General features: G+C 44.7%; 1 protein-coding gene across 1 annotated transcript in view; it reads left to right on the top strand.

The window, feature by feature from the left end:
* Window positions 1-19,021, top strand: part of LY86 (lymphocyte antigen 86) — a 68,815-nt gene extending 49,794 nt beyond the window's left edge. The window contains exons 4-5 of the mRNA XM_037045365.1: window positions 14,673-14,725; window positions 18,618-19,021. Coding sequence (XP_036901260.1) covers window positions 14,673-14,725; window positions 18,618-18,701 — 137 coding nt within the window. The 3' untranslated portion in view covers window positions 18,702-19,021. The remainder of the gene's footprint in view (window positions 1-14,672; window positions 14,726-18,617) is intronic.
* The last annotated feature ends 415 nt before the right edge of the window (window positions 19,022-19,436 follow it).

The raw sequence follows: 19,436 nt of genomic DNA on the forward strand, positions 1-19,436 counted from the left end.
AAACTTCATACGATTTTCCCATATCTGGAAATATTATTCTTCCTTTGAGGGTTCTTCTACCCTTTAAAATATAGAATCCATAGTTCTATATTTTAAATAGAATAAATATAAATATAGATATAGTTCTTAGCTCACAACTACTTAGAACAGGCGTTCGGTGGGATCTGGCCCACAGGCCATAGCTTGGCAATCCTGCTCTAGGTGGTTCTGTTGCAGCTTAAATCTGAGAAAGGCTGCTCTGAGGTAACGAGTACTGGGGCTCTTAACCACGATTACTGAGCACAGGTACCCTCTGGCTTTTACTTGATGAATACTGGCCTCAGGTTCAGGTAAAATTCAGATCCAGAGATTACTTAGGAAAAATGTAACAACTTTGCTTTAACTCTGTTTTGCCAGTGGGAACAGTTTAGGTTTGGAGCAAAGAAGGTAGACTTAACACAGAGACTGATGAGAGTCAGGTAGCAGGGAAGAAAGAGCACCTTGTAAAATAGCCGAGAGCAGGACTGATCGTCTCCTCCCCTCCCTGCAGCGCCCGTTTACAGGCGCTGGGAAACAGGATGGGAAGGATGGGAAACAGGCCCATCCTTCTGGAGGACCACCTAATCTCTGGTTCTCAGCTGTAAAATAGGAGTAACCACAGTTCTCTGTTGGGTAATAGTGGAAAACTAAAAATGAGAAAGATATAACATGCCTGGTATGTTAGACAGTATGCAATAAACATGGCAATGGCATGTCTCGGCTCCCTCCCCAGTCTGGGGGACCTGGAGGCAGGGGGCAGAGCAGCTTAAGTAAACCATGGCTGCTTCATACACATGGACTAGGGTCTTCCATGGAAATAAGCCAGAGGTGACAAACGGCTCAAACCAGCTCACACAAAGCCAGGGGCCAGCTGGCACAATACTCTGGCCTGCTCGGGTCCCAAGATTGCCTCACTGATGACTGCAGTCTTTTCTTCTTGTGTGTCTCTGTGCTGTTTGCTTTCCTCCCCTTGGTCTAAGGTTAGCCCCTGACATTCTCGATTTCTAACCCTGGCTTGACTACCTTTCAGGATGAGTGACCATGGGACTGTCCACCCCCTTCAGGAAAACCTGGCGCCTACCCATGGAGGCGAGGTCTATCCCCATGGCCACAACAAGATGATTTCACTATCATCTGACATAGGGACTTTTCCCAAAGTCTGGGTTTGTCAGCACTGAATAACACCACGCACGAGACTGCCACAGGCCTGTCTCGCTGGGAAATGAGTTGAGTTCGCCCCATCTCTTTTATTCTCTTCTGATTTATCAAAAAAGGTCAACACACCTTGATGTCCATTCTCAATAAATGGGGTTCATTTTGTTCAACAAGTTTCCTAGGATATCCCACCTCAGTAAGAGGAGAGTGAAACAGTAAGCAAAATAGGACAAAAGTTTATTGTAGGACTTACAGTCTGGGAAGTAAGAACAAGCCCCTCCAAGACATGCTCTACCCAAACAAAACATGCAGGGTGGGGGAATTACTCAAAGAACAGGGTGGCTCATGTTTTGACTGCATAGAATATGTTGTGTAGAAAGGAGATTCTCAACTGGAAATGAACCTGGAGATTTGGGCAAAGATCCAGATTAAGACCATAAAGTCAATAGAATGAAGATAGGATTTTTACTCTTGATGAAAAAAAAGACACATCAATTGTTAAACTGGGTTCTGCCTGAGCAGCTGTGAGGTCCAGCTAGGGTAGGTCAGCTGAGGCAATGGACATTGGTTTCACAGACTAAGTAACAATTGGTTTTCACAAATGATTTGTTTTATTTGGATTGATTTTCAATTGTACATACCTTCTTGCCAAAACCAACTGAAATTAAAGGCTTGGAGGAGTTAAATAAGTCAATCGTGTGTGTATGTGTGTGTGTGTATGTACATATACACACACTGGATACATCTAGTATGACTATAAACTAGACCTGTTAGTCAAGACTCTTCTCTGAGGCCTTGACAGTGGTGATTGACACAGTTGAAACACGATNTGATTTGTTTTATTTGGATTGATTTTCAATTGTACATACCTTCTTGCCAAAACCAACTGAAATTAAAGGCTTGGAGGAGTTAAATAAGTCAATCGTGTGTGTATGTGTGTGTGTGTATGTATATATACACACACTGGATACATCTAGTATGGCTATAAACTAGACCTGTTAGTCAAGGACTCTTCTCTGAGGCCTTGACAGTGGTGATTGACACAGTTGAAACACGATGAAAACCTGAGAGGACTTTACCTTGTATGTGTGTCAGAATCCCAGAGATATTCAGGGGACAGCAGGCCCCGTGAGAACTGTGGACACACGGTTCACCTGTTCCTGGGCATGCGCACTAAACCCGTTCGGTAGGAGCAGAACCTACCACAAAACACACATGCCAGATGTTGATTTACTTCACTTCATGTGGTTTCTAAGCTGCAGGAAAAAAAGTGGTTGTGGACTTAATTTTAAATGCATTTGGAAAGCTTGTAATTAAATATTACCATGGCACATTTTGCTGGCTGAAGAATTCTGTACTTGAAAAAAATAATTGCTCCCTGATTTATCTTTTCTGTAGATCTGAACTTTCCTACATTAAGTCTTTGTTCAAAGTGGGGAATATATTACAATTAGGTGAATTTCATTATATGACAAAGTAGATCCTCTGAGAACCGTATTTAAAATCTGACATGACATTGCCCACAAGGGAGATATTACCTCTGGCAGAAGCTAAAAGATTCTACAATAATACTGGCTGGTTTTACATATACAAATAAGACCAAGATAAAGGCATAGTGGACATCCATGTTGGCCACCTCCCTTTTTATTAACTAGAAGTGATTCTCATCTGTCCTGCATCAGGCTGAACACCTGTGTCTGGCCATCCCCAAAGTATCATTAATTGCATGGCCTTCTCAATCTTGCCATCTGTAACTATTCAAAATTCAGTCCTACTAGCAATTCAGATTTCATTGGCTAGATTTCTATTGCCCTAGCTAGCTCTGTTTCTTTGTGCTCATTTTCACAGGTCTATAAAATAGAGAAAACTGGGAAACTGACTAAATTTGGAAAAATTCCCTCATATGCTCTCTGCAAAATGCCTTGCACATTGCAGTGCTTTAGTAAAATACAGAGCAAAACCCACCTTCCAGGAAAGTGCTACCTTAATGAAGCTCCACCATTAATCCATGCCAACAACCTGACAGCCTCCAAAAACCACACCCACAGCCACCACCCCTACAGTGGGCCTTGCTGTTCATCTGTGTTACAGCCACCAAATAGACATTAACAAATGCATGCCCCAGGAGTGTGGTCATTGGTTTCTGCTACAAGAGTATGGTGTACCCTGGTCAGCAGAGTCTGCCTGTTGTGGCCGATGGAGAGAATGAATGCACAGGCGACAACAATCCTGTGGAGAAAACAGGGAATGGCTATTCTCTCAAGGGGAGAGTGCCTATGGATGCCTCGGCCACTCCCTCAAGAGGGGAGCACCCTGACCTTGCCTAGACAGGGTTTTATTGTTTTCCCGGGGTATTACATCAGAGAAAGATTTATTATCTATTACATAGAATATTATTGTCTACATTTTAGGTATAATCAAGAAAATGAAAATAACATGTAGAGGAGAATGGCAATGAGCTGATTAGCTCTGTCCTTGGGAGAACTCATATAGGCTTTGGAAATTACCTTGAAGATAGACAATACACATTTGTTGTTTTAGACCAGGGTGATGGAGTTTTAGCAAGAGCAAGCCATAACAGTCTGTATGCATTTTCTAGGCCTGATTCCCATGGGAAAACTTGGTTTGAAGGTCTGGCTCCTGCCCACCACTTCCCTTCTGTAGGTATTTCATACAGAGCTGAGTCACATTTGTCAGGTCAAAACAAACCAGTCCCCTACACAAGAGAAGGGGAATAAGCAGCTTTATCTGAGGCTGCTATTTTAAAGCACGTCTTCACGGGGGTATCACCTCTGTCCTACCTACTTGTTCACCTTTAATTTCTGGGTCATTTTAGACCATCTGCTTCTACAAGCTTATTTGCTTCAGGCTTTTTGCTGCACTGGTCCCTCACTTTATTCTCACTCTCTCTATCCCAGGTTCTGGTTCCATCCTACACCAACCATGGCTAATACCCCTGATGACAAAGTGGCTTCACTTCCCATAGATGAATCAGTGGATCTGTAGGCGGAGTGATGGTCCTCTGTCACCTGGGAAATTGTAGCGTTTTTTCCACCATCATCAATGGCACTGTCATTCTGTGATGGTAGGCAGCATGCTACCAAAGCCAATATTATTTTTTAAAGACTTTATTTATTTATTTTAGACAGAGGGAAAGGGAGGAAGAAAGAGAGGAAAAAAACATCAATTGTGGTTGCATTTTGTGTGTCCCCTACCGGTGACCTGGTCCGCAACCCAGGCATGTGCCCTGACTGGGAATTGAATCAGAAACCTATTAGTTCACAGGCCAGCACTCAATCCACTGAGCTGCACTAGCCAGGGCATCAATATTATTCTTAGAGAGTGTTCTGTTGGCTGCCAAATCAGCACCTGCTTTCTGATGCTATTGGCCCAGCATCAGAAAGCAGAGGCCTAGCCTGGCTCAGTGGTTCTCAAACTCGAGCATGCGTCAGCACCCCCTGGAGGACCTGTACAATGGAATACTGTCAGACCCACCCCCAGTGTACAATTCAGTACATCAGGAGAGAAGCCTGAGACTTTGCACTTTTTGAAATTCCCAAGGTTGATGTTGCTGGTCCAGGGACCACACTTTGAAACCACCAGCTTAGCACATAATAAGCACAGGGTTTGAAGCTAGACCTGCAGAGCAGACCCTTCCTGCCACTTATTATTATGTGGCTTCAGGCAACTTACTCAATCTTTCTGAGCCTTAGTTCCTTCATCTGTATGATAAGGAAAATACAAATAACCTTGCAGGATTGTGAGAAAGATAAAATGGGATAGCATATATAAAGCCATTAGAAGAGAGTTTGGCACATAGTAAATAGTGAATACGTGATAAATGGTCACTACTTCAGGCAGCTGACTGGGGATTTCTTAAGCAGGGGCACTGAGCCCCTGAAGTCATCCATCTCAGAGTGGAAGTTTGCATTTTAACAAGGCCTGGAGTGACAGGTCAGCCTTTGAGGCCTTTTTCCTGAGAGGGAACAGAAACTTGACTTTCATCCAAGCTGCATATTCTCTGGTGGCTGACAAAACGGGGGCTGCATGGCCCTCTAGGAGCTCTGTGGAGAGAGCCCCATTTGCAGCTTCTCATGGACTTGGGAAGTAGAGGCAGCAGCTCCTCAGCCCACCGCCTTTCTTCTCTTCATGTTTTATTCTTTGTCTGCATGCTTCAGAATATTTCAAGCAGTGGTGGATCCCTGCTTGTGACTTCTGGGCAGCTGCCACTGCTAAAAATTCAGGAAGAATCAACAAAAACAGTGGTTTAGTATTGAATTAGCAGAAAACACCTATTCTTGCACTGAAAAAAAAAACCTGGAAGCAATGGTCACCTTAGAGAGGGCACCAGTAATGACCAAGCCAAAGAGGACTTTTTCTTGCTAAAAGACAAAACAAAACACGAAAGGAAACACATCGTCTATTAAGGAATCCTATAGCCCTGGGAGTTTTCTCTACTTCCTCAAACGAAAACCTATCAGTAAGAGCCAATAATAGGGTGAAACTGGCCTGTGCCACCAATTAAGTCTCCATTTTAGTTGAGCTCAGCATATTGAGACTAATTATGACCTAGGACCAGAAGCATTTTTAATTTTCTGATACAAATTCTTGGCCTCCTATCGAATTTCATACGTCTGGCTCAATGACTCAAACACTTTCATTTAATAATCATTAGGCAGCTAATTAAGGAAGCTGACACCCCCTCCTCCATATCACACCCACACTCTGAGCCCAGGGATCACTGGTATTTGCATTTTAACCAACACCCTGAGAGCTCTGATGAGTGTGGACCCCAGAGGCCCCCAGTCAGAAAAAGGCTACTCTCTGTCACATCGATTTCAGTTTCCAATAACCGCTCTTTCCTGTGACTGCCCAGGTTTCTGGAGATCAATTCAATGTCTTCTCTTTCCTCCCATGACCATCTTCTTCACTTCCATTTCTGGGAATCCACTCAGCCCACCGACTCACAAGTAATACTTTGAGACTTATGCTAGGAGTTTATCTACAGAAATCCACAAATAGGTTGGTAGAGAAAAAAACTGGAATTCTCTTTCCTTCCTTATTGCCAGAGTTACAAATCTTCTGGAGGGAACCTGGGCAGTAAAGGCAAAAAGGAGAAATAAAGTTGGAAACAAATCATTTCACTTTTTGAGCCTCAATTCTTCCTCAATGACTCAATGGCTGGCCCTCTCCAATAGAGCAGCTGCTAGCCACTCGCAACTATTGAGCACCAGAAAGGTGGCAGTCCAAAGTGAGGTGCACTCTAAATGTGGAATACACACTGGATTTTGAAGACTGTGCAAAAAAACTATAGAAATATTTTCAAATATCTAATACCTTTTATATTGATTATATATTAAAATTATATTTTTAATATTTGGCTTAAAATACATATATTATCAAATGAATTTTACTTGTTTCTTTTTTCTATTTTTCAAGTGTGGCTATGAGAAAAATTTGAGTTACATAAGTAGCTCATATTTTATTTCTATTAGGCAGTGAAACCTAAAACTTCACTGCCTAGGATGGTAGCCACCAGTCACATGTGGCTATTTACATAATTTACATTTAAATTAAACTTAAAGTTCAGTGTATCAGTCACACTAACCACAGTTAAAGTTCTTCACAGCCACATGTGTCTTGCAGTCACCACATTCGGTGATCCAAGTGTGGAAGATCCCCTCTCTGCAAAACGCTCTGTTAGCATTCACCGAGGAGTTTCTGTATTGCTCTGAATATTTTTTAACAATCTGTCCTGAACTTGTATGTGGAAGTTTATATCAGAGATTCTACTCTCCAGCCCAGCTGTAGGCACAAGCACCTTCCCTTCTGTTCAAACCCTAGATTATGCTAGAAAGGTGGACGCAGTAAGACCATGAGTGAATGAGCGTGGAGGGAGTCTCATTTGATGGTTATAAATGATCCATCACAAGCACACAGTGAACGTTTTAAATAACAGAAGTTTCTCTGAGTGAAAGAGCATAAAGAAGATCTCACCAGCCTGCTTAAATGGAAAGTTAGCATAGGCCAAGCTAATTTATGTAGTAAGCCAAACTCTCATTAGATACTTATGAGCCCCCAAGCCCAGTTGTGATTCTGACAAGGGCCAAAGCAATGATTTCCAGAACACATTGACCCTGTGTACAGTCAAAGGGGCCAAATAAGATGGAAATAATACTGGAAATAAAATTGAGCATGTTCTAACTATTGAGATCCTCTTAGCAATAGAAATAGTCCTGTCGATAAAAGGGTTACTTGACATGACAAGGAATCCCAAAGTTTGTGAATTCAGTTTATCAGAGTACACTTCATTCATTGCAGGTTCACTATTCAGTGACAGTAAGACCCCATCCACTGGAATGGAGAAAACAGACCCTGGGGTTAGCTGTGCTCCTCTCTCCTCCTTTCCCTGCTCCCTCTCTCCCTTCTCAAACTCACTGCCTCCCTCACTGCCACCCACCCACTCCTGTTCATCCCCTTCCAGGAGCAGCTATCGTCTTCACCTCCTTGTTCCTCTCTCAGTCCCAGTCTTCTCCCACAGGGACAATCACGGGCATTCATTCTCCTTCCTGGTCTTTGGAGCAAAATTCAAAGAGCAGGTGACAGACAGGGTGTTCAGATTTACCTTCTGGGATGGATGGCTCCATCATCAGAAAACAGGTCCAAACACATCAGCAGCAGGTTTCTAGGACCAACTGAGACTGGCCTTCATGTGGCCTCAGGATCACTTCTGAGATGGTATAGGCACACCTATGACACCAAGTTCTCTGGAGGCCTCCATTCAGGAGAGACCAAAAAAAGAGTTACTTTAGAGGATAACAGGTAAAATGGTTCAGGCGACGAATAAACTGACAAATTAGGGCACACTAAAAATACATAATAAAAAATAAAACTGGGCCTGGGCTTAGCCTAGAGCTACCTTACTCACACTGCCTGGAGTCCAGTGAAATCTTGAAGCCTCAAGGTTTCTGGGGCCCCCGGGGATTCGGTCCACAGGCACATTCACCCTGGAGGCAATGGATAGTCTTCCAAGTCCCCAGCCCTAGGCAAGTTCATTATTAATTTAAACGATGCCCTAACCAACAACTGGCTCTGCACCCTATGGGATGAGAAATACAACACCCTCCAGGGTCAGAGACTGAAGAAAGCAGAGCTCACGTCAGAGAGCAGGAGACGAGGGGTGGGTGCTGGGACTTCGCCACCTGCCAGATTTGAGTCTGTAAGGAAGTACTGAGGCAGGGAGAGGAAGGAAGACTGGCTTTACAGCTCACCCAGATGAAGTAATACACTTGTTCCCTCTCACTCAAGACAACAGTCTAGGTCTGCCTGGAACATTCTCCCCACCTCCGTCCTCACTGTGGGAGCACTGCCCACAGGTGCCAGTGTAATGGGCCTTCCTGGACCCTGAGTTCCCCCCACTCACTGGAGGGCAGGCTGAGGGCTGTGTTCTTCTGCATCATCACTGTGCCCCAGCCTCTCACTGGACCAGACAGAGCAGCTAGGAGAGGGGCCAAATACTGAGTAAATAAAAAATAATTATTTTTAATTGTTCTGAATATACTAATGAGCCTATTTATGATAAATTGAAATCTCAAGTCTGTTATTATACTGTCAAAGCACTTTCAGAACTTTTAAAAATTGGACATTTTTGTAGTAAGTTTAGAAAACTGGAGGAGTCCTGGCTAGTGTGATTCAGTGGATTGAGCATCAGCCTGTGAACCAAAAGATCACCGGTTCGATTCCCAGTCAGGGCACATGTCTGGGTTGTGGGTCAGGTCCCCAGGTGGGGGGTGCATGAGAGGCAACCATGCATTGATGTTTTTCTCCCTCTCTTTCTCTTTCCCTTCCTCTCTTTAAAAATTAATAAATAAACTTTTTAAAAAGAAGAAGACTGAAGGAAATTTCAGTAACACACTAGCAAAAACTAGGGAAAGGTGGTTAGGATACCTCACAAGACCGTGCCCTTGATCAGACCACCTTGGGTGCCAGTTACTGAGAACAAAGTGCTGGATGGAGCCGCAGCCGGGAGTCTCACACAAGACCCTGTCTAATCTGAATCTCTTTGGGACCTTTTATTTCCACAATTTTCAACTCAACCTCCTTTCTAAAAGACACTATGTGCCAACCACGTGAAGATCTGGGTCAAAAAAATTGATTCACAGAAATGACTTTATGTGTTGAGAACTAGGGAGGTGAATTTCTTTAATCCACTGTACATTAAAGACTGATAAAGGTTTTAAATGAAGGAAAGGAAGAAGTGGGTACAGATATACTGGGGTTCTTTTTATAGTACTGGAGTGTGAGAATGTTAATTAAAGAAAAAGTCAGACTCAGAGAGGATCTGAAAAAGGAAGAAGCAAGAATTTAATTTTAGGTGTTGTTTCATCAGGTTTTTTTCTAAAAAAGACAGTTCCATGCTTTTCATGCAGCAATTCTCAGGAACTTCATGGGCCCCCAGAATAGCTCTGGTTGAAAGTGTAAAGTGTTTTATACCTAATGACACCCTCTCACCCCAGGAAAGGACCCTTTAACAATGAAGAGCACAAATTAGCACATCTCTGACCATTAAATGAGCACAATAAAATGTTTAATATCATCCCAATGGTATTCTTCAAAGACCCATACTCATCCATTTTTCTTAAGGAGAAATTTTTTTAAAAGAAAGAAACAGTTTTTAGCAAGTTGCATTCATTGGCTTGGCATAAAGGTTCCCAAAGCTAGTCTTGGGCTGTTCCTCAGCATCTGCCAAGTGAGTCTCACTATGTCATATCCACTGAACAATAATACAATTAATGACTTTTGTTTCTACCCTTACTGGGGACCCCATTGTGCTCAGTGAGTTCACGTACAAGTTCTTAAGTCCTCTTAATGCCCTGCAAGACAGGCACTCCTATTTCTACTCTGCCAAGTGAGGAAGCTGAGTCTCAGGATGGTTAAACACATTGCCCACCAAGACTTAGCTGGTGAGTAGGAGAGGTGGGTCCTGGTTCCAAGTCTGTGTGCTTCCAAGGTCAAGTCGTTTGCACCATGCCACCTTAGAAGAATAAGCAGAAACAAAGAATGGGTGTAATGCATGTCCACAGAACCCAGTCAGACCAGACATGGATGGGAACACCCAGTTCTCATCCTTGGACTCTGCTCCTGAGCCGTGCTGTTCATGCCAATAGCAGTCAAAGTCCCTGAGTTACAGGAGATAGAAATCTATTCCACTCAACAAGAGCAAAGGCATTTTCTTGAAAGGAGTCACAGAAGTCACGGGAGTCACAGAAGTCAGTCAGAAGGCTGCTATGCCAGGCAGAAAGTAGGCAGCTCTAGAGACTGGTGAGTTAAAATGAAACAAGTTTCATTTTTCCCTTGGCTCAGACTGTCCTGGTTTGGGTCAGAGAGTGTCCACTGGGAAAGAGATAATTTCCTAAAATGAAATCATGTACTGGGAGCTGGGGCACTGTACTGCTCAACTCCAGGGGGCACCACTGACCTGGTCTGTAATATGAATGGTATGCCCCCCTGTTGTGCAACATACCAGGGGCACATATGAATCCCAAGGAGACCCCCTGGACGCTTTGCACTTATTGGATACACTGCCCACACACACCACACACTCCTCATACAAGAACTTTCTGTATAGTTTAGTTATTGCATCTTCTCCAGGTGCACTGGACCATTCCTAAGGACAGGATCCAGAATATTAACATCTCTATTTCTAATGCCATGTCATACAGTAGTTTCCAATAAAACTCATTACATCCACAGCGAAATATACATTTCCTTTAAAAAATGAATGGACCAGTGTACACAGTGCAATTAAACAGGAACATCAGCCATCTGGCATACACCATGTTTGCATGTTTTCCTTGCAAGTTACCAGGAATTGACCATGGAGGCAAAGATAGACACGTTGAGGATGTGGGCATTTGACAGAAGCCCAACTCTGTGTTAAGAATGATTATCTAGTAGAAGTTCCATCTCAGATTGACCTGGGGAGGCCTTTTAAAGAAGGATTATCCTCAAACTCCTAGCATTGTTCCACATGGATGGCTGCTCATGCACCAGCCATGCTGCCCCTGGCCCCAAACCCCTTTTAATATGGAGTTTGGTCTGTCTCCAAATATTCATGAAATAGGTGCTGTGTGAAGCAGGAAGTCCCTTTGTCATTAAAAGAGCTCAGTAACTACCATCAATAAGCATTTATTCAGCTCCGTCCTCCTCCATCATCCCTCCACCATCCTTCCACCCTCACCACCAGGCTGGTTCATTCCCTAGTCCAGTCTCTGGTGTCAGCACATCCCAGGCCCAGGCCCTTTCCTCAGGTAGAGGACCGCAATAGCAGGAGTGAGAATGAAGTTGGCTGGCAAACCCATGTACTGACTCTGGATCTCTTCATTCTATAACCCCATTCAAGAACCATACACTACACCCTGTTGTGTGTTAGACTCTGCAATGTACTTGGAACCACGCAAACAAGAAGGCATAAAAGCCCATTCTAGTGAAGGAAATAGTCCTATAACAAAGAATTACAATTCTGAGTGGTCAATGATTTAAAAGTTTCACATAATAGTCTCATATACTATTGCACCCAGCACCTAGAAGAATGCATGGTGTGTTTTAGATGGTCCCCCAATAGTATGGATTGGTGGATGAATATACTAATGGCAAATACTTACTGGGTGCTTACCAGATGCTATTACAAGTGTTACATGTACTAACTCATCCACTGATATTCATAAGAACCCTGTGAGGTAGATGTTATTAGTACCCATATTTTATGGTAGGGAAACTGAGGCACAGAAATGTTGGGTGACTTGCCCAGTTAGGAGGAGGAGGAGTCAAGACTCAAGCTCAGCCCAACAGTCTTGCCCCAGAGTCTGTGCTTTTAGCCTCTGCCTCTAGTACACTACGTGTGCAGTGCCAGGAAATCCCAGAGGAGGCAGTCACCATCGAGGAGCTGGACAAGGTTCCATCCTTTCTGCTGACTTAGAATGGTCTCACCCATGAGACCATGATGCCTCAGTGCCTTAACTTCCTTACTTCCAACGACCATTTCCATCATTCCACCTGTCACCCATGTCAACTCTGCGTCTTATCATCACCAGTTAATGCACCACTTCTGAAATCTCATTGCTAAGCCTTCTGCCCTCCTGTTTCACCATATCATCCAGCTGCTTATTCCAGGACCTTAACTGCAATACCAGAAAATCCATTAACTGACTTCACATTTTTGCTAATAATCAATTCCTCCTGCCTTCATTTTCTTCCTCACTGTCCTTAGATTCCATGCCATTTTTATAAGCTTTCCAATGAATCTATTCCTAGCAGCCTTGCCTTTCTCTCCTTATCACTTTTGTCTAGAAAAACTCAGATCCAACCATCCACCCTCTCTAGTTTTGCATCAAAGCTACTGAACATTGCTGAGAAAAAAAACACATCTGAGATAACCAGAGTATCTTTAAATTCATGGCCATGAACCTCAAAAAACAGTCAACATTGCCTACTGTGTTTTTCAAGTAAATTACTTCCCCACTGTCCATAACTATTATATACCATTTTCTTACTCCTCAATGGACCAGAGTTCTCACCCTCAGTTTCCCTTACATCTTTGCCCATGACCTTCACTGAGAAAGCAAAACTAAACAGACCAGCATCCTGCCATTTGTCCATTGGCCATCTACAAATGTATCTGCCTCTGAACCTGGTCTGCTTTGTTTTGTCTCCCACAACTCCCACAGGGACCAATCTCTCTGCTCCTCTCAATGGCAAATCCCTCTCCTCCCATCTTCTTAAACACTGCGTTTTTTCAGTTATTCATGCTCTTCTGCATCTTTACTTTCTTTGTTTATAAGATCATTCCATTCAAATGACACAGTGATGTATCTCTCACCTTAAAGAAACAAGCCACTCAACTCCCTACCCTCCTCCAGTTGTCAGTCATTTTTTCTGCTTCTCTCTGTAGAAAAACGTTCTCACTTCCTCACCTCCAAAGGACTCTTCAACCCACCCCATTTGGGCACTTGTCCTTATCTTCTCCTGATGATCTTGTCACTATATGACATCCATGTTGCCAAACCTACTACACATTTTTTCCTTATCTGAAACAAACTTAGCATCGTTCAGCACAGTCCATTATACCCTCATTTTTTTGAAGATCATTCATCTCCTGGCTTCTTTGATCCCACCTCTGCTTGCCCTCCTTTCCACACTCACTCCTTCTTGGTCACCTTGGCTGGCTTCTCCTCCTCTACCTGACTCCTGAAAGGAGTGGTTCTGGCCTTTTTCCATTTTCCACCTATTGATTTTATTTTCCTGAGGTGGCGAGAGTCTCATACTGTTCCATGGCCTTATCACCATATACATGTTAATAACTCCAATGTGCATAGCTCTCTCCCTTAGCTCTCCCCTAAAATTCTGGATTCATGTACCCAGCTGCTCTCGAGGACCTAGAGATAGAGTTCTATTATCACCGGCCCTGCCCCCAAACATCTTCCTCCCCAGGCTCCCCAATCTCAGTAAGGTGCACCCCTATCTACCCAGATTCTCTAACCCAAACTTTCCTTTGTTCTCACTCTCCACGTGCAACTCATCAGTAAGTCCTGTCCTGATTGTACTCATTTTTTTCTCCATCAGTACCACCACGCTTCACCGATCCATCACTCACCTCAGCCACAGGATGGGCTCCACTCTAGGTCTCTCCACACATTTACCATTGGGATTTTTACCTCCTTTTTCCTACCCTGTCCTCAAGGTCCTGAAATATCTGTCTTTCCTCAACTTTCACAATCTCTTCTCAACACAGGCCCCTTTGTTCACTATGCTTCAGCAGGCTCATCTCCCTTCTGTCCTTCCTTCCCAAACTCTTCTCCATATTAGGGACTTGGTCCTTACCCTGCTGCCCTGAAGTTCTCTTTTCCCAGCTCTCCTTTGCCTCATTCTCCTCCCTCAGAGTTAGCTCCAAGGCCATCCCCTTAGAGACACCTTCCCCGGCCAACCTTCCCATCAGACATGGCATCTCCCCATGTTTGTACTTTCAGCAAACATTCATTGAGTGCTTCCCGTGCATTGTTATTAGTGCTTTACCTTGATTAATTCTTTTATTTTTCATGAATGGATGAAATGGCACTGTTATTGTCCTTATTAGACCATCTTAAAAACAAGAAAACTGGGCCCAAGAAGACAGTGACTGTCCAAGGTTAAGCGATGATCAAAGAGGGTCTCAGGATCTAACCCTGGACAGTCCGGCTGCAGCCTGGCCTCTTAGCTGTCACGCCATCCGACTCACTCAAATTACCTGCATGTCTCTTTCTAGCACTTTTTAAATCTAGCTGCTGTCTTGCCTCTCTGTTTACGTACTGTCAGTCTCCTCATTAGAATATAAACAGTGTTTGGACAGAGAGCTCTTTCTTCATCACTGGATCCCCAGGGCACGGCAAGCACAGATAATATAAGAAATAGGTTTTGGTTTTAAATGGTTGAATAACACTGTGTCTGTTTTGTGTATTTTTCAGAACAGATTTATTATACTGGCCCTGTCAATAATCCTGGATTTGATATTCCCAAGGTAAGGTTTTGGTTTTCTATTTTGCTTTGTTACTTAATCATTCTATTGAGCAGCTTCTTGAAGCAGAAGAAGGTGGAGGTGATGGGAGAGAAGGAGGAGGGGAGGAGGAGTAGGAACAGGGAATTAAACAATTCAACCTTCATAGGCCATCAGTAAGAAAACCATCCTCCGTAAAGTGGATACTTCAAAGTGGGCACTTGCGAATGTTTAACACACTGGCCTGTCTTGTCATTTTGGTATTTAACACTCTATGTCCTGTCAGACCCTGGGGGATCTTCTGGGTCGATACTTCCAGCTAGAGGGAGGCAGGCCTTCTGTCCCTGGAGGACTGCTGTATCTTCGAGGAGGACTCCGGGGTGGCTGGAGCTGCAGGGCGTTTGGGAGGCAGGCAGAGGCTCGCTGTCATTCGTGCTGGTAAGGCTGGCCGCTTAGAGCAAGGGAGAAACACACAACCATGAGGACTTAAATGTTACCATCCTTGCACTATTATTCATGGGCTGCTACCAAGTAAATAAAGTGCCCATATCCTGAGCCTCACAGCCAAGAGCTGAGCTTTCCTCTAATTCCACTTTTTTCAAAATAATGTGACTTTGATAGATGGATTCAAGCAGCTCTGACATAGCAATACATTTCACTTGCTACTTGTGAGAGAATCTTATGGGACAATGTAAAAATAATCACAAAAATGTAATAATTTTAATTTCTTGTTTTTAACATCATCCTGTCTTCCAAAACTAGTATGTGACTGAAAAATGGTCTCCTTCTCCATATGGAATTTGTTTAAGTTAGTATCATTTCTCTTCTATGTTTCCTTTCTATCCCAGCCTCTGGGCTCCTAAGGTCAAAGCCATCATGTCTCCAGACCTTCTGGGACTTCCACCAGCACTGATCTAGCAACTGGGAATGGTCCTACCTTTCCCTCCCCCTCTGGGGTTCTTCTTCTCCAGACTTTCCTCTGCAAGCCTTTCAGTAGAAATTCAACCAATTCTCATCACTTCTAGAATGTGGGGCCCAAATTCTCCAGATGGAGTTTTCTTTAAATCTTTATTTGAATTTTTTCCTTCCTCATTTTGTTTCTGACCCCTCCACACACGCACGTGTGCACACAAACACACACACACACACACTGGAGTCTGACTTAAAATTTGCAAACTATTGATTTCCATCTTGCATTATTGAATTTTTTAAAAAAATAAACCAGTTCCCTTTAGTAATCGCTGTGAAAGAGAGGGCAAAAAAGAACTTCTTGCAGTCACAGAATTTCTTTATAAGAAAATTTACCTGAGGTCCAAAAAGGCTTTATGCCAGGACCCCTGGGTGAGTGCAGTACCTGTGTTCAACCAACAGTGGTGCTCAACGAGATTGCTGGCCAACAGGAGAGCAAAGGTGTGGTCAGGGCTCCTGGGTCTGGGTCTGAGTGTTTAACCACTCACAGACTCTCTTTTCCTGATCCTCCTGCCTCTTCCCATTCTGAGGCCTGGGCCTGGGAAGCAGAAATCCCCCCAGCCCTGACCCTGTCCCAGCCAGCTGACACCCGAGTAGGACACATGCAACCTGTCACATGGCAGCAGAGGCAGCTGGAGGCCTTAATCCCCACATGGGCTCCCATGTTGGCCCAGGACCAGCTGCAGGCAGCTCAGGCTTCCCTGGCTGAAAGCCAGCCAGCCAGGCTCAAAGATTTTGCTTCCTAATATGGGACAGAAACAGTGCAAAGCTTTTTGGTTTTGAAAGATCCTCTCCTCCCATCAAATCCCCCAGAGAGGGGCTCTGAGCTAATTCTGTACCTGCTTGGCTGAAAACTACTCCACTCAGCAATCAACCTTCGGTGTCTTGGTATTCCTTACTTTTTAACCGAAGGAGTCCCTTGGCTCAGATTTCAGTCCTGCCTAGAACTCTACATCTGTCTATGACTGCTGCTTTCTGAGTTAGAATTTGAGACCCTCGAGGTTCCAAAAGCTCATGGGCAACTTGTAGGTGTAGCCTGAACTGCATAAGTGCCAAGAACCACAAACCTCTAACTCACAAAGTCAGTGCTCATTTCAACAGCAGAAAACCCACTGCCGTCTGTCCCTCATCCCTGCTCTGCCCCTCCTGTCCTTCTACCCACCTAGAGTCGGGCACAGTGCCTAAATACTCTTGCTAGTTAAACCAGAGTATGTATATCTTATAATTCACAATCTAGAAACCCTTCCTTTAAATACTATATCTTTGCTTAGGCTTATAAAGCAAAAATGAAAGCTTCATTTTGTTTTCAATAATTTTATAGAGTATGTACTTACATGCATAGGGACAGTTAAAAGAAAAACAGATAATGATAATGATGGTGATAATGAAACATAATCAGATGCAAAGCTGAGCTGGTCTTTACTTATTATTTATTCTCTAACTTTGACACCACTTTGGTTAACAAACGCTCTTCTGAAATCTCAGCTGCTTGATATTTGAGCAATCAGACCACGGGAGCCTATACATCACAGAGTCCTCCAGTTAAATGGTGCCTGTGGGCTCCAATCCATCCTCACACCCTGATCACCATGCCGAGCAGAACCTGGGTGTCCTGAATACAGTTTTCAGTGGCAGGCACTGGCTTGTTCCTGGACCTCTGCTAATTGCTAGGAAGTGTCTCTCCTAACAAACATTACCTTTCATGTAGCTTCTACCCAGTTGTCTGATGTGTTCCTTCCCTCTGGCTTACACAGATGAAAATCCTCTCCTTTCTCTGGGGACAGGCACATCAAAAATGTGCCAGGAGTCTTCTGCATCCTTCCCTCATGGGCCCTTTGCCCTGCGTAGCACTACAGTCACCCACCCCGAGCTTTTCTTCTCCAGACTGCTGAGTCTACAGACGCCACGTGGGCCTGTGGGGGCTGGGCAGGGTTCTGCCGGGAACAAAACAGATGTGCTCAACCCCTGGGTTCCTTCTGCAGCTCCACACAGGCCTGTGCGGCAGACACTACATGCAGACAAAAGGATCGCTCTATGGAGTGTTGTTCCAGAAAGAAACCCTAAAAGGCAGCAACAGAGAGTGTTGTTTTCATGCAGGAGAATTTAGCTCCCCTAGAAGTCTTCTCTGTCTCAGCAAATGAACTGTCCTCCAGCTGCTCAGGCCAGAATCCTTGGAGTCACCTTTAACCCCTCTCTTTCTCTCTCACCCACATGGGCTTCCTCAGCAAGTCATGTCAGCTCTTCTTTCAAAAGCTATTCAGAATCCAACCCCCACTCCCTCTCCATCATCTGCTCCAAGTGTTCACCATCTCTCACGTGGGCCCCTGATGCCATTTTGCCCTCCGTAATGAGCCCTGCCTGCTGCCATTCTCTCTCTCCACAGCCTTCTGCTAGAGGCAGCCACAGGAGTCCTCCTCTGGGGAAAACCCTGTCCTGAGCAGCAGCCTCCGTCCCTTTCAGAGTCAAAGCCAGCAACCCCATGGCCAGTGAGGCCATCCCTGGTCTCCTCTCCTCTCCCTGCTCCTGTGGTTCCCTCTCCCTGAAGGCCCACTGACATCTTCACTCTTCCTGAACTCGGGAGCACCAGCCCCCAGGGCAGTATGGCCTGGGCCTGTGCCTTCTCCGCGGGGCCTGCCTTGACTGCCTTACTTAAAATCGCCAGCTGGCACTAGTCCCATCCCACCCTGCCCTGCGTCTGTCCCTGTTTGAATTCTCTCTGTAACATCGGCGTGTGATGTACCACATACCTGGCTAATGGTCACATGCGTTGTCCGTCCCTCCCAGCAAACCCATGAGCTTCACAGGATGAGACTTGGTTTGCCTTGTTCTACTGTATCTGCAGTGTCTAGGGCAATGCCTGCACATACATGGTGCTTAATAACTATTTTCTGAACAGTTGATTGTTCTATAGGCTGCACACCTCACACTTTCCCTGTGTCCCTTTCAGGGAGAATACCAGGTTTTGCTGAAACTGTATAATAACAACAACCCCATGGTGGCCTGTGCCAATGCTACCGTCATTTGTTCCTGAGCAGCTCAACAGCATGGCGATCCGCCTTGTGGGAAATGCAAGCTCTTTAACCTGAACCTATTGTGCAAGAAGAACAAGTCAGCTACAAAAGGAGCCTCAAGGAGCTTGTTGAGTGTGCCAGTGTGACTTCAGCCCCCGGCTCCACAAGTGTAATGAAGTGCCCGAAAGTACCTGCTTCTAAGGAGCCTTCTAGCACTCACTGAGCAGTCTGGAGGGTCCATCATTCTTCCCCAAATGGCCACCTCCCACCAAATGCAGTGCTTCTCAGCTCCTTAGGAGTGCTTCCTCATTTACCCAGAATAAAGAAAGCTGGCCCAAAATCACTTCTCGTGGTTCTTCCAAGACTCTGAGTATAGTCCTGGAGTTATAATGCAATTTCCCCCAGGCACGGTCGGGGGCTGGCACAGCACACATAGTGCTAAGAGATTCAGCAGGACGGTGGTGCTGCTAAAGTCAGAACACTGGGGACAGGTGCCCATCTTTCCCCTGGGCCAGCCCTGCGCCTCAGACCACAAGGGTGGGGAAGCCGACGAAACCTCGTAATGAGTGACACCAGAGTCCTACCTGATGGATAACTGCTGAACAGAATGAACCAGGCCCTGCACCCATACTCCAGGGAGCAAAACAGACACCGTCCCTTCCATCATGGAGCTTGTGGTCTCTGAAATATTAAAAAGCTGCACGTTGGCCAGTGCGGAAACGCCACATTGCCCTTGGTACTGAGCAGGGTGCCTG

Source organism: Sturnira hondurensis, unplaced genomic scaffold (assembly GCF_014824575.4).
Source record: "Sturnira hondurensis isolate 20B ecotype Veracruz unplaced genomic scaffold, ASM1482457v3 Scaffold0004271, whole genome shotgun sequence".
Taxonomy (NCBI): Eukaryota; Metazoa; Chordata; class Mammalia; order Chiroptera; family Phyllostomidae; genus Sturnira; species Sturnira hondurensis.